The sequence below is a fragment of the Trachurus japonicus genome, chromosome 21 (assembly GCF_045865225.1).
Source record: "Trachurus japonicus isolate A0001 chromosome 21, Traja_1.0".
Classification (NCBI taxonomy): domain Eukaryota; kingdom Metazoa; phylum Chordata; class Actinopteri; order Carangiformes; family Carangidae; genus Trachurus; species Trachurus japonicus.
Genome location: NC_140927.1, coordinates 1,805,620 through 1,818,373, shown reverse-complemented (window position 1 = coordinate 1,818,373; position 12,754 = coordinate 1,805,620). Strand labels below are relative to the sequence as shown.

The 12,754-nt window shown below is 43.3% G+C and overlaps 3 protein-coding genes across 4 annotated transcripts; 2 read left to right on the top strand and 1 right to left on the bottom strand.

Moving 5' to 3' along the window:
* Positions 1-1,209: 1,209 nt before the first annotated feature.
* On the bottom strand, positions 1,210-7,252 carry osgepl1 (O-sialoglycoprotein endopeptidase-like 1). Its single transcript, XM_085765663.1, has 7 exons — positions 6,894-7,252; positions 5,532-5,919; positions 4,843-5,047; positions 3,620-3,768; positions 2,636-2,766; positions 2,477-2,548; positions 1,210-1,417 (listed from the first exon to the last, which is right to left on the bottom strand). Exons 1-7 carry the CDS (start codon positions 7,097-7,099, stop codon positions 1,339-1,341), a joined length of 1,230 nt encoding a protein of 409 aa, XP_085621789.1. The 5' UTR covers positions 7,100-7,252; the 3' UTR covers positions 1,210-1,338.
* A 761-nt stretch (positions 7,253-8,013) lies between these two features.
* On the top strand, positions 8,014-9,929 carry alkbh6 (alkB homolog 6, nucleotide demethylase). Its single transcript, XM_085764908.1, has 2 exons — positions 8,014-8,080; positions 9,020-9,929. The coding sequence occupies exon 2, from the start codon at positions 9,025-9,027 to the stop codon at positions 9,727-9,729; it is 705 nt and encodes a 234-aa protein (XP_085621034.1). The 5' UTR covers positions 8,014-8,080; positions 9,020-9,024; the 3' UTR covers positions 9,730-9,929.
* On the top strand, positions 8,014-12,707 carry adat3 (adenosine deaminase tRNA specific 3). 2 transcript variants are annotated; one of them, XM_085764907.1, is made up of 2 exons: positions 8,014-8,080; positions 11,569-12,707. In XM_085764907.1, the coding sequence occupies exon 2, from the start codon at positions 11,581-11,583 to the stop codon at positions 12,613-12,615; it is 1,035 nt and encodes a 344-aa protein (XP_085621033.1). In that variant the 5' UTR covers positions 8,014-8,080; positions 11,569-11,580; the 3' UTR covers positions 12,616-12,707. The 2 variants fall into 2 exon arrangements, with proteins under 2 accessions (XP_085621033.1, XP_085621032.1); XM_085764906.1 differs by having other exon boundaries at positions 11,566-12,707.
* The last annotated feature ends 47 nt before the right edge of the window (positions 12,708-12,754 follow it).

Here is a 12,754-nt window from a genome sequence, read left to right as displayed (position 1 = left end):
ATGTAATCATCATTTAAAAATGGCATTCTGTATTTACTCAGGTTATCTATGTCTAATATTGACATTTGTTTGATACAAAAAACAAGAAATCATACTTTTGTATTTGTGTGTGTATACACATGCGTGTGCCACATACACACACACAATTAACGGTGGGACTAAATTTCTCACACTCATCTGATAAGGCATTCATATTATGATGGAGACTGTGCTGTGTTTTTTTTTTTTTTTTTTTTTAAGTATATTTTTCGGCTTTTTGCCTTTATTTGATAGTGATGATAGTAGAGATAGACAGGAAATGGGGAGGCAGAGAGAGGGGGAATGACACGCAGGAAAGGTCCGCCCGACGCGGGACCCGAACCGGGGACGCCTGCGGCGAGGACCGTAGCCTCTACATGGGGCGGCCGCTCCACCCACTGCGCCACGCACCGCCCCGAGACTGTGCTGTGTTTATGCTGTGTTTGGGTTTTGACCTCATCAATTCAGCAAGGGGAGTTTAACCATGGAACAGAGATCCTGCAGTAAAACGGGAGAAAGGTGATGACAATTCTAGGGGCCCAGCGCCCAGTAGGGCCCACAAAAAACCCCAGTAGTCTAATCTTTGTATGACTGAATTATTCTGCATAAGACCCTGACTAATACTCAGTAATGCTGCATTAGCATCAAAACAAAGTAGGCTAAATGAAAAATGATAATACATACAGTACGTAGTCTAAGAAAAAAAGTGGAAAAGTCAGGGGCCCACTTTGGTATTCTTTCAGGGGCCCCAGAATCCCTAGCAACGGCCCTGTCCCTCAAACCCAACTTCACTGAGCCACTGACCTTTCCTCTTGTCCCACTCTACCACTAGATACTGTGAAGAATGATCCAATGGGAAGATCAAGAAATGTCCTGATCCCTTTTGCCTGTTCTTTAGCACCACCCTCTGGATAAACTTTATATTTCTATTTTAACAGCTGGGAAGGATTTAAAGAATAGCTCTATCACCAGTAGAGGAAAATGAAATTAAGTAATAACAACAAAGTCTGTTCACTTGACACCTAATGTGAAGTTGATCATGCCGATATTAAGATTTACAAGGTCAGGCTGTAATTTAGTCTTTTCCTCATCACCCTTGAGTCCGAGAGGACGTCTGTGCCACATTTGAAGTTCCCTCAAGTCAATGTGAGATATTGTGTTCACAAGAACAGGAAGAAATACAAGACCAACTGATTTGTATAATAACACATTTATTAATAAATATCTGAGTGATGTGCTTGATACACAGTATAAACTTTGATCTGGGGAAATCCAGGAGTGACAAAACCATTTTTGGACGAGATAAAAGCACCACGTGTGTCAGAGCTTCATCCTGACATACGGTAACCGGATGGTTGCTGCCTTCACCTCTGCTGTCATGTCCTCACCCAGCGGTGCTCTGCAACACAAGATACAGTTGTAAACAAAAGTTTACATACAGTTTATATATATAGAAAGTCACATGAACTTTATTTTCCACCATGTGTGATAGTAAAGTTGAGGAAACCGTAATCTCCAAGCTGTTTAAAGGGACATTGTGTAACTTCTCCTGTTATCTATTCACGAAAATCGATTATTTTGTTCAAAAGTATGTTTTTCATTAATCAGTAACCCCCCCCATCAACAAACTGAAGTGTTCCTTTCAGCTCTGAATTAGCCGTTCATATCGTTCATATCTACATGGAGCGGGTAAGCTCGGTGCTGGCTGCCATGTGGTGTCTCCATGTTTTTACGTTCAGTGGCAGCGTGACGGTAGGAAACCACGGAAACTCAGCGGAGACACCGGAGCTGTCGGCTCAGGTCGAGGTGGCGTCTGTGAAAAGTCACCGCGGTAACGCAGTGAGGAGGAATGGAGCGTTACACTGATGCTGCATTCACCTGCAGTCGGGCAGACGGCCGTCGGTAACAAACCAGATGTCATTTTAGTCACAGAAGTCGAGAGAAAGCCGGTAAAACGTGGGTCAGGTAAACAATACGACATCGCCATGACAACATATTGTCACGTGTATTGTTTTGCCTCGTGTCGACGGACCACTTGTTTACATAGAGACTTGTTTATGCCGTTACGTGCAGTGGCTGTCTGCCCAATTTCATGTGAATGCAGCATGAAAAATATGATTGAGTTGCTTGTGATATACAACCGCAACGCTAGATGGGAGTAATTCCTACACAATGCACCTTCAAAGTCACAGTGTGTGTGCAAACGTCTGACTTTGATTGAAGTAATTATAAAAAATCTTTTAAAAATGCTTCATTCTGACATTGAAAAATAAAAAATAAAAAAACGGGATCCAAACCTGATCCACGCTGACCTAAAACAGGAAAACGTTTCCTCAACTTTACTGTCAGACATTGAGGAAAAAAAGGTTTATGTGTCAGCCAGCATTAATTCATAAACAATACACACAAATTGGACCGTGATTCTTTGGTTCGGTGTCACAGTTGACTTCTCGCTTACTTTGGCTCATAGAAGACGTCTGCGTTGGGAGGCAGTATCCCTTTCCCTTCTCTCAGCCGCTCAACTCCGTTCCTGGTTGAAAAAAGAAATGAGCCACATCTTGAAAATCTGACGCTAGCGACCGTTAAAACCTTCACTAATGGATGTGACTACACACACCATGCAATCATCACTCCGTTGTCTGTGCAGAACTTGGCCGGAGGGCAGAGGAGGTGGAGGCCCGTCCTCTCAGTGATGACAGTCAGAGCCTTTCGGATGTACTGGTTGCTGGCAACTCCTCCAGACAGCACCTAGATACAAGCAGGTGGGATGGATCAAACATTCAACTTTCCTTCATCCTGGGGATAGAGCTGATCTTTTCCTATCATTTTGTCATTGTCATCAAAATACTGTGTATTTGTTTACCTTTGGTTCTTTCTAAGTGCACAAATCCTCAAATACTAAATTTATCTTTGCCTCGAAAAGAATTACTCCAAACACAACTGGGAACCGTAGGAATTTAAACAGGAGGAAATTGTGCATTTTTTCATTTGCAACTTCATTAACATTTGATGGAGCATTAGTATTTACATTACAAAAAATACAAAATACTACTGAGGCTTTCATCCACAACCACTAAACTACATGCTATCTAGAGTCACTATTAAGTTCTTATTACATTTTGCGAAAAAAACAAGAACCCGATGACTATGATGCTGATGGTCAGTGCTGTTGTCACCAGAGATCAATGAAAGTTCTATATGGAGTTATATATCTGTAAACGCACAGAGGGTGATCTACAAATGCTCCTTGGTTTGCACACGTGTTTTGCTATCCACAAATACAAATTTCTTATTTGTAACTTGTAGTTTGGTTTTTACAAATACATGTGTTTGTATTTGTATTTGTATTTGTATTGGGTATTTGTAAATGTATAATTTTCCATTTGTAAAAACAAAAAAGCCATTTGTAACACTGAAAATTCTGTTTTGAGAAGTGTGACTCTGCATTTGTGGATCACATCACAACTCTTTCCTCATGTATTTCTGAGACTGCATTTGTAGATCACCCTCTGTGTGTTTTAACTCCATAGTTAATCTACAGTCAAAAAAATAAAATAAATTCATCAATGAAGTTTGGTATAAAGTGAAGTAACACACTCACCAGGGTGGGATTGTCTGACGGCAGCAGGTCGTTGGCCTGACAGAACAGGATAGCACGATGTGTGCGCTTTGCAAGATGAGCGGCAACGGTGTGTTGTGTGGCAGCCGCAATGTCATTCACACATGACAACAGCGTTCCCTGGTTTATACCTACAGACAGACAAAAGAAAAGGTAGAAATGTTATACTGTGAAATCGCATTTATATTTTTAAATAACTGCAATAGATATTGTGGAAACTAGTAACAAACAGAGTAAAAGTACAGTTCCACTGAGGTAACATTATCAAGACTTTGAAAAGTATGTTTTTCTTTACTGCTGTCCAAAAGCAAGGTAAACTTTGCCTAAACCAGTTTTTACTCATAAACCTGAAAAACTATTTCCACTCTTGTAAATTTCTCAGATTCATAAATCTTTTGACTTATATTGTCATAGTAGGGAAAAACACAGGTGTTACAATTTCAGCAATATATGTTATTTATTACACATAACAGAGTTAATCTGATGACATCTACCGGAAGTGCCGCAGTGTGTACATTATGCACAGGCAAACATCCTGGCACGAAAATTCAGCATGTGTTCTGAAGGTGTGACTCTATTTAGATCATATTGCACATCACTCTACACTGCTTAATTGTGGGCTAGGTATAGAAAAGCAAGCCTACAGAAACTTCAAGTGGCATATAATGATACCATGCGAATAGTACTTAAAAGACCTTGATGGTGCCGAGCCAGTGAGATGTTTGTGGCTGCCAGAGTCAATACCTTTCAGGCAGTGCTAAGAAACCTAGTCTATAAATTCATGTGTAGACTAGATGAGTCAGGGAACAGTGGCATCATGTTTCTAACCAACCTGAGGAAGAGCTGTACTCGCTACACATCGATTCTCAGGGAGCACTGGAATAAAAGCCTGTATATGAATATGTTTTAAAATTATTTGTACTTTTTATAGTTTTATTTGAGTAATCTGTGTCTTCCTGTCTCGTACTGTACCTTCTGTCAATATATGTCATGGCCAGGTCACTCTTGGAAAAGAGGTTTTAAATCTCAATGAGTTTTTTTTACCTGGTTAGGATATTGATGTGTATATATAGTGCAGATACGTATATATAATCTCAATATATAATCTCAGTATAACAATATATATCATCTCAATATGGGAAGAATACACAGTGTTGGTTGTAACTGAATGGTGACATGGATTAGATCATACCTAATTCTCATACCTTCCTCTTCCTCTTTCTTCATTATCGTCATTGTTACTTGATTTCGTAGCCCGGCGAAGGAGAAGCAGCAGTCGTAAGTCTGTCCCATGGGCGTCCTGAAAGGGAACCTGGTCCTGTCACCGCTCTTTGCCAGAAGCTCTATGGCCTGCCCTCCGCTCAGAGTGGAGCACTGTGGGTGTTTGGTGAGGGACAAGCGTCTTGCCACCTGTGAATCCACACACACACACACACACACACACATATACAGGTAATACTCAGAAAATTAGAATATCGTGAAAAAGTTCATTCACTTCCCCATGATTGCGAACTGTACTAAACCAGACAGAGAGCTTTTAAAGGCTCAGGAACCCTTTGCAGGTGCTTTGGATTAATTGGCTGACAATTTGAGCTACAACATTGAACTTTTTCACGATATTTAAATTTTTTGAGATTCTGATTTTGGGGTTTTCATAAGCTGTAAGCCATAATAATTAAAATTCTAACAAATAAAAGCTTGAAATATCTTGCAATGCCTGTTATGAGTCTAAATAATATATTCATTTCACCTTTTAAGTTGAATTACTTAAATGAATGAACTTTTTCACGATATTCTAATTTTCTGAGTATTACCTGTAAATACCTGTTGTGTTCATGATCACAAACTGAGCAGCGACATACAGTAAAATAAAAGTCAGTGTAAAGGTTGTTACTTTATCCAGCGTGTCCCCTGCAGCTTCATCCAGAGAGTGACCCAGCAGCAGGAAGTCGTCCACCCCTCTGGCCACGGCCAGAAGAGAGTGACCACCAGAGACCAGCAGCACCAGGAAGGGGAAGGCCACGGGGTGCAGCATCCTGACGGTCAGAGCGTGGGCCTCCATGTGGTGGATGGGGATGAACGGCTTGTTGTGCTGCCTCACGAACCTCTGACTGAACTGAAGGCCGATGCCCAGGCTCAGGGCCAAGCCCGGCTTCGCCGTGGTGGCTACGGCCGACAGCTGGCCTGGGTCCACACCGCTCCGCTCCAGAGCCTCCTGGACCACCCGCTCTATGTGTTCTCTGTGGAGCTGTTGGGCGACTGTGGGGATGATGCCACCAGTCCTGCAGCATTTGAGGAGGGAACAACATACAGGTGCATCTCAATGAATTAGACTATCATGGAAAAGTTTATTTATGTCAGTAATTCAATTCAAAAAGTGAAACTAATCCATTACATAGATCCCTTACACGCAGAATGAAGCATTTCCTGTCTTTATTTATTCATTGTAATGATTATGGCTTACATTGAATGAAGACCTTAAAATTCAGTATCACAAAAAATGTGAATATAAGAAAAGACCAATTTAAAAAGGATTTTTAATATGGAAATGTTGGCCCTCTGAAAACTATGTCCATTTATTTTAAATGCACTCAATATTTGCTTGGGGCCATTTGACTTGAACTATACTGAAATGGACTTTTCCATGATATTCTAATATTGAGAAGCAACTACCTGTACACCACCAGTCAAAAGTTTGGACACAGTGTTTTTTCTTTATTTGTATTATTTATGGAATTATCTAAACATAATAGCCATATTTTGCTTTGATGGCAGCTTTTTGCACACTTGATTCTGTTGTCAGCTTCATGAGGTCGTCACCTGAAATGGTTTTCCATCTTGCTTTTGATTGACACTTTTGTATTTACATAATAACTGAAGAAATGTCTTTCTTCATAGTTTTGATGTCTCTAGTATGAATCTACAATGTAAAAAGTGATCATTTTCCATTCTCAACACCGCTCATGTAACAGGCTGACACTCAAAACTCACACCTCATTTGGAAGAACTGCTTTTAGTTTTTCTGCAGCTACAGTCAAACTGCAGACTACTGTTTCTCTGGGTCAGTTGATAACAAACTCGTCTTTGAATGTAACCGTGTTTTGTGCTCTAATGCTGTGTTGTTCTTGTCTTATTTGTATATTGTGTTGTAAATCTGTCTTGTACTCTCGACATAATGAAAACGAGGGCTTGTTCTGAAAAACAATCAACTTGCCATTTAGTCATCATTAGTTAATGTAGCTCCTCTGACACTCACCTCAGATGAATCTCTTTCTGGGAGTGCAGAGACTCCCCCAGTATCGCTCCTTTCTCGTCCAGCACAGCAGCTCCGGTGTCATCACAGCTGGTCTCGATGCCCAGCACCAGTCTGGAGCAGGCGGCTGCTCCGTGTGACGGACCGCAGGACGGTGTGTGTCTCAGCTGCAGCAGCCTCTGCACCAGTCCACCTCTCGAAGGGAGCATGCTGTTAAACCCGGTTAAGCACTTTAATCTACCTGATAGCTCAGGCTGACCTCATCCTCCTCACAAACACAATAAATTCATGTGTATAAAGAAGACAATTCCGCAGATGAAGCGCAGGTTGGCTCGGACCTTGCTCGTTCTTCAGCGACGTGTGTCACATGTAAATAATTCCGTGTAGCGTCAAGTTTGCAAGTTTGTGTCCTTGGCTTTTTAGCACAAGTAGCTTGTTGAAAGCCATGAACACACAGCGGCTTAACAGTCGAACATTGGCTCGTTATACATTTTTATAATCTTTTAAAATCCAATAAAAAGAAAACAACTAGAGAGGAAATAACGAATGGGTCCAAATAATCGGATGTTTTCCCGTGGGGGACATTTTAGTTGGGTGCACAAAAGAATAAGCATGGAGTCGAGCCACAAGGGGGCAGTTGTCGGTCTGAGAAGTGAAGCTCACTTCCGCGTTCAAAAAACTGCAATCCCCCCGGCTTCCTCTGGGGGCTGGTGTCAGAAGGGAGCAACTCCAATTGAGCCCCATGTTAAAATAGCCGATTTTACAGCTTAAAAAAACATATTTACAGCCTGGTACATTTTATTTTTTTGGTCTCAACCGATAGTTTCTACCCCCGCACACACTCTGAGGGGGGTGAATTTTTTTTAAACTCTACTGTTTTACTATTATTAGGTTTAAAGTTCTGGCCAATTAGGGCGCGGAAACGTTGAGTGACAGGTCCGGGGACCGCTGCTTCGAGGCCAGTGGGCGGGCTCTCGGCCGGCCAACGGCCACACCTCCCCAAATATGGAAAGTAGAATCCAACATGGCGCGGTTCAAACCCCCGTAGTAGCGGCACAAAACAGACTCCCCCAAACCAATGGGTGACGTCACGGGTGCTACGTCCATTCTTTTTACAGTCTATGAGTCGAGCTGATAGGTAGGATTTTTCACCAAGCGCAATTCCCTTCAAAGTATCGCTCTAATTACAGGTAAAGTCCAATTTTATGATTACATGTATTTTTGTGTGTATGTGTTTTTTGCAGTTGTGTGCTGGGAACATTACAAACGAGGCGATATTTCACACAGTTTGAGAATTTTCCTTTTTAGAGGCTGTGCCGCCTTCAGGGACACCAGAAATGTTGAACTCCCGCTGACAAAACGACATAATGATGACAGACCAACAAAGTTGTTTTTTTGTTGTTGTTTTTTTTAAATCGTATTTATTGTGTATATATATTTAACACATGAAATGCTCTCGTATTATAGAAATAACAGCAGCAAACATACTTTTATAGCACTGTATTTTCAGGCAGCGATAGCTGTAATGATTAACAGCAAGGCGTTATGAATCACCACTAAAACTGCCGTTTAAATCTTCCCTTCAGTTTCCGACCAGATGCACTGCAGTGCAAAACTGTTTTACCCCTTCAAATTTGTGGGATGTCCCACAGTTTTGAATGCATCACGCCAATTTGGCTGTGATTGTACAGTTGTGGCGTTTCCCTGTCGCAGGCTGGATTTTTAACCAGAGGAAGAACCTTGTATTTTCACTTCATAAATGTCGGTGAACTTGTAAAGAATAATACAATGTGACGCTCTGTTTACTGCCAACTTTAGTATTTTTAAGGTGTAAGAATTAGAGTGAATGTAGAGGATTTGAGGAAGCTAAACGATGCTAATGCTACCAACATACACTGGAAGAATGCACTTGGTTGCGTATGACAGACGTCCTGTTGTTAGCTCTGATACTAGCTCGTTCATTAGGACATAACATGATCCAGACCTGTGCGTGTTGGTACTCGTCTTAGTTAAAGTTTCTTGTAGCAGTTAACGAGTTGTTATATTTTTTAGCCGCCAGCAGGGAGCTTACATAGCATTAGCTTTTTTTTAAAGCTTAGGTTTTAACAATTATTTTGACTTTTCTGAAGGAGACATGGAACATCCAACTTGTATTGTGGAGGAAATGAAGCAGTTTGTGGTACACAATGCCCAACCGACAGTGTATTACATCCCAGATTTCATATCAGAGGATGAGGAGTCCTACCTGCTGCAGCAGGTCTACAAGTCCCCAAAGACCAAGTGGACTCAGCTGTCAGGACGGAGGCTTCAGAACTGGGGAGGGTTACCACATCCCAAAGGCATGCTGGCAGAGAAGATCCCTGACTGGCTGCAGATGCACTGTGAGAAAATTTCCTCCTTGGGTGCGTTCTGTGGGAAAACAGCCAATCATGTGTTGGTGAATGAGTATAAACCAGGAGAAGGGATCATGCCTCATGAAGACGGCCCTCTGTACCACCCCACCGTCACCACCATCAGCCTGGGCTCCCACACCCTGCTTGACTTCTACACGCCCGTGGGCAGCCTGGAGGGAGATGCCCCGCAGACGGAGGAGAACCGTTACCTGTTCTCGCTGCTGGTGAAGCCACGCAGTCTTCTGATCCTCCAGGACAACATGTACCAGAGCCTCCTTCATGGCATCCGGCCGTGTGCCCAGGACACGCTGACGGACAAGGTGGTGAACCTGTCGGCTGCCGGGGCCGAGCCAGGGGAGACGCTGACAAGGAGCACGAGGGTGTCACTGACTATACGACATGTGCCCAAAGTCATAAAGACAAAGCTTGTACTGGGAAGGAAATGAGGAGAGACTGAATGTTGGATTTGATACAGAACAATATTTACTAGTGTAATGGACATTAAACCCAGGCTGCTTTATGAATTATTGTATTGAATTATATTTGCACATGCAGTGAATCACTTCAACTGCCTCAGATTATCTCAGCTACCTCTGAAGAGGTCACAGCTTATTTTTCTTACTTAGTTTTCGGTTGAAAAATGATTGTAATCATTGAAGAACCAGAGGGTTTTGTCAATTCATGAGACACTTAAAGGGATAGTTCAACATATTGGCAAATTGGCCTATTGCCATTTGCCATAATCCCTATAGTTTTAGGAGTAGGTTCATTACCTTTAATTGTCGGTGCAAGCTATTTTTAGAATGGCAGAGCAGAGCTGCAAGCTGCTTAGAGCTACGCTACGGATTTCTTGATTTCCCTCATCAACAAGTTGTGACCTGCACATTCACCATGCTATGAGATAATAACGGAACGTTATGAGACAAAAGTTGTTTTCGAGGCAAATGCAGAGACTGCTTGCAGAAAAACTGCTCCTGACGGGAACGTGCATCAGCAGTTTTGCATGAATTTACCTCAAAAACAACTCTGTCTCGTAACGTTACGTTATTATCTCATAGCGTGGTGAATGTGCAGGTCACAAGTTGTCCACTAGAGCGTTTTAGAGTTGTGTATTTGATGAGTTTGATGAGGGAAACCAAGAAATCCCATTAGCCTCCATAGCATAGCTCTGAGCAGCTCGCGGCTCTGCTCCGCCATTCTAAAAATAGCTTGCACTGACAATTAAAGGTAACGAACCTACTACTAAGACTATAGTGATTATGGCAATAGGCCAGTTTGCCAAAATGTTGAACTATCCCTTTAAGAATGTCTACAGCTGCATACATGAGATAAGATATTATAATGCTGGTTGTGCAGTGTAGAGTTTCTGGATTTACTTGACAGAAGAGCTCAACCAATCCACTCAGAATGGCATATCACATGATCTTAGCTTTGCACGGGTATGTCTGTATCAGCTGTGTATTTACTGCAGCACACAAAGGCCAAATACTGTATGACAGGTTCACTTATTAGGAACAGTGTCATTCCTAGTTTGTCCACCAGAGAGTAGTGAAGTGTGTTACTAACTGATCACTGCGTATTATCTTAATCACATCTCCTTAATGACCAAATTTAGGGGGCGGGGCTCCACCAAGTTTACACATTCAATTAATTTTACTTCTCCTGACGTGTGGAAATAGTTGTGTAATGTTGTCAAGGGGCTCAGGAGGACAGAGCTTTGTCAAATCTGAGAGAAAGTTTAGGGATGTTGCATTATAGGAAATGTAGAATCCAGTGTTTTTGGAGTGTGGCCCATACTAGGGAACTAGATGTCAGGAGATCTCAGCCTCTGTTGAGCATTGTCTTTCAAATCTGTCTGTTATCCTGTTATTCATCAAAACTGTTCATCTTAATACTGTTATTGCATTCTTTCTTTTTTTAACTATCTGCCTCACATTCTTTTTGATTCTTCAATGATCGATCTGCTTTGCAAAGTTACAGTTTGTGTCAAATGTAATACAAATGGTTAATTTGAAAGATTGTTAAAGAATTGTGGTGTATTTTACTTATTAAACAGAGATTATTAATCACAAGTTCACTGTCATCTCTGAAATTGCAACTAGCTTGTTTATGCTTATGAGTGATGAGACCAGGAAGTCATTCAATATGCAAAGCTCCAGGTCAAAGGTCACAGACTGAGGCTGTTGTATTAAAGCGATCGGGGTTTAGTTTTGTGTGGCTTTGTGCTTTGCCCTGCAAACGCACTCACTGTTTTGACTTTTGTGTGAAATCACATTTCACAGGAGGACGACAAAACAATGGAGCCACAGACGAAGCGCCGGAAAGGGTCGCAGTTTGACACGGACTCCTGGGTGGCGTACCCCGTGCTGTCAGATGAGCAGTCACAGGACGTGGAGCTGATCGAGGCGTTCGCCGCGCCCGTCCTCAACAAGAAAGAGACGTCGCGCCTCGTCAGGGAGCTGAACGGCCTCTACCCGCTGGACGGCCTTCAGCACATCAAGAGGGTGCGGGCGTGCAAGGCGAAGGACAGCCCTCACCCTCTGGAAGTCCTGGTGTGCCTCGTGAGCGACGCGCCGGGCGGGAAGGCCGCCACCGTCGACTCTCTGCTGCCGCCCTCGGACGGCGTGAGACGCGACGGGTTGGGCGAGCCCTTCGTGGTCAAGGTCCCCGCGCGCCAACCCTTGACCCGACCTCAGTTTGAGCTGGCGAGCAAGCACTGGCCCACGTCCTTCCACGAGGACAAGCAGGTGACGGTGGCCCTGAGAGGAGAGCTCTTCAGTCCGCCTCAGAAAGCCGCCATGCACGCGTACATGACGTCTGCGCTCGCTGCTGCCAAGGCCGCCAAGGAAATGGGCATGGAAGCGGTCGGAGCCGCGGTGGTCGACCCAACCACGCAGACCATCGTCGCGGTGGGCCACGACTGCCGCGGCGACCATCCCCTTCACCACGCAGTCACGGTCTGCATTGACCTGGTGGCTCGGAGCCAGGGGGGCGGCTGTTACTCTTTCGACAGGTACCCCGCTTGCCGGTTCACCCCGCCAACCTCGGACACTTGTCGGAATGGGTCTGAGACGGAGGGCAGCTCTCAGCCCTACATATGCACCGGCTACGACCTTTACGTGACCCGAGAGCCTTGCGTCATGTGCGCCATGGCCCTGGTGCACTCGCGGATCGGCCGTGTGTTTTACGGGACCGCCTCTGCTGATGGGGCCTTAGGAACAAAGTTGAAAATCCACTCACAGAGAGATTTGAACCATCGCTTTGAGGTTTTCAAAGGAGTCTTATCCAAACAGTGTGAGGATCTTAACAGACATGACAACAAGGTCATATAGTCACTGAAGGTCTGTCCACAAGGATAAACCAGTGTTTTTTTGTTTTTTTACAAAAGCAGTTGTTTTAAATAAAGTTTTCATTCAAATGGTGATTGTTGCATTGAAAATGTAGTTGAGAACCATCGACAGAGATGTTTGA

Excerpts from the sequence above, each read along its gene's own strand:
- alkbh6 (XM_085764908.1), top strand. The coding sequence starts at position 9,025 with ATGGAACATCCAACTTGTATTGTGGAGGAAATGAAGCAGTTTGTGGTA.
- osgepl1 (XM_085765663.1), bottom strand. The coding sequence starts at position 7,099 with ATGCTCCCTTCGAGAGGTGGACTGGTGCAGAGGCTGCTGCAGCTGAGA. Across the intron at positions 3,769-4,842 it reads GAAGAAAGAGGAAGAGGAAG|GTATAAACCAGGGAACGCTG; the intron begins GTATGAGAATTA and ends GTCTGTCTGTAG. Across the intron at positions 1,418-2,476 it reads GACGTCTTCTATGAGCCAAA|AGCACCGCTGGGTGAGGACA; the intron begins GTAAGCGAGAAG and ends CTTGTGTTGCAG.
- adat3 (XM_085764907.1), top strand. The coding sequence starts at position 11,581 with ATGGAGCCACAGACGAAGCGCCGGAAAGGGTCGCAGTTTGACACGGAC.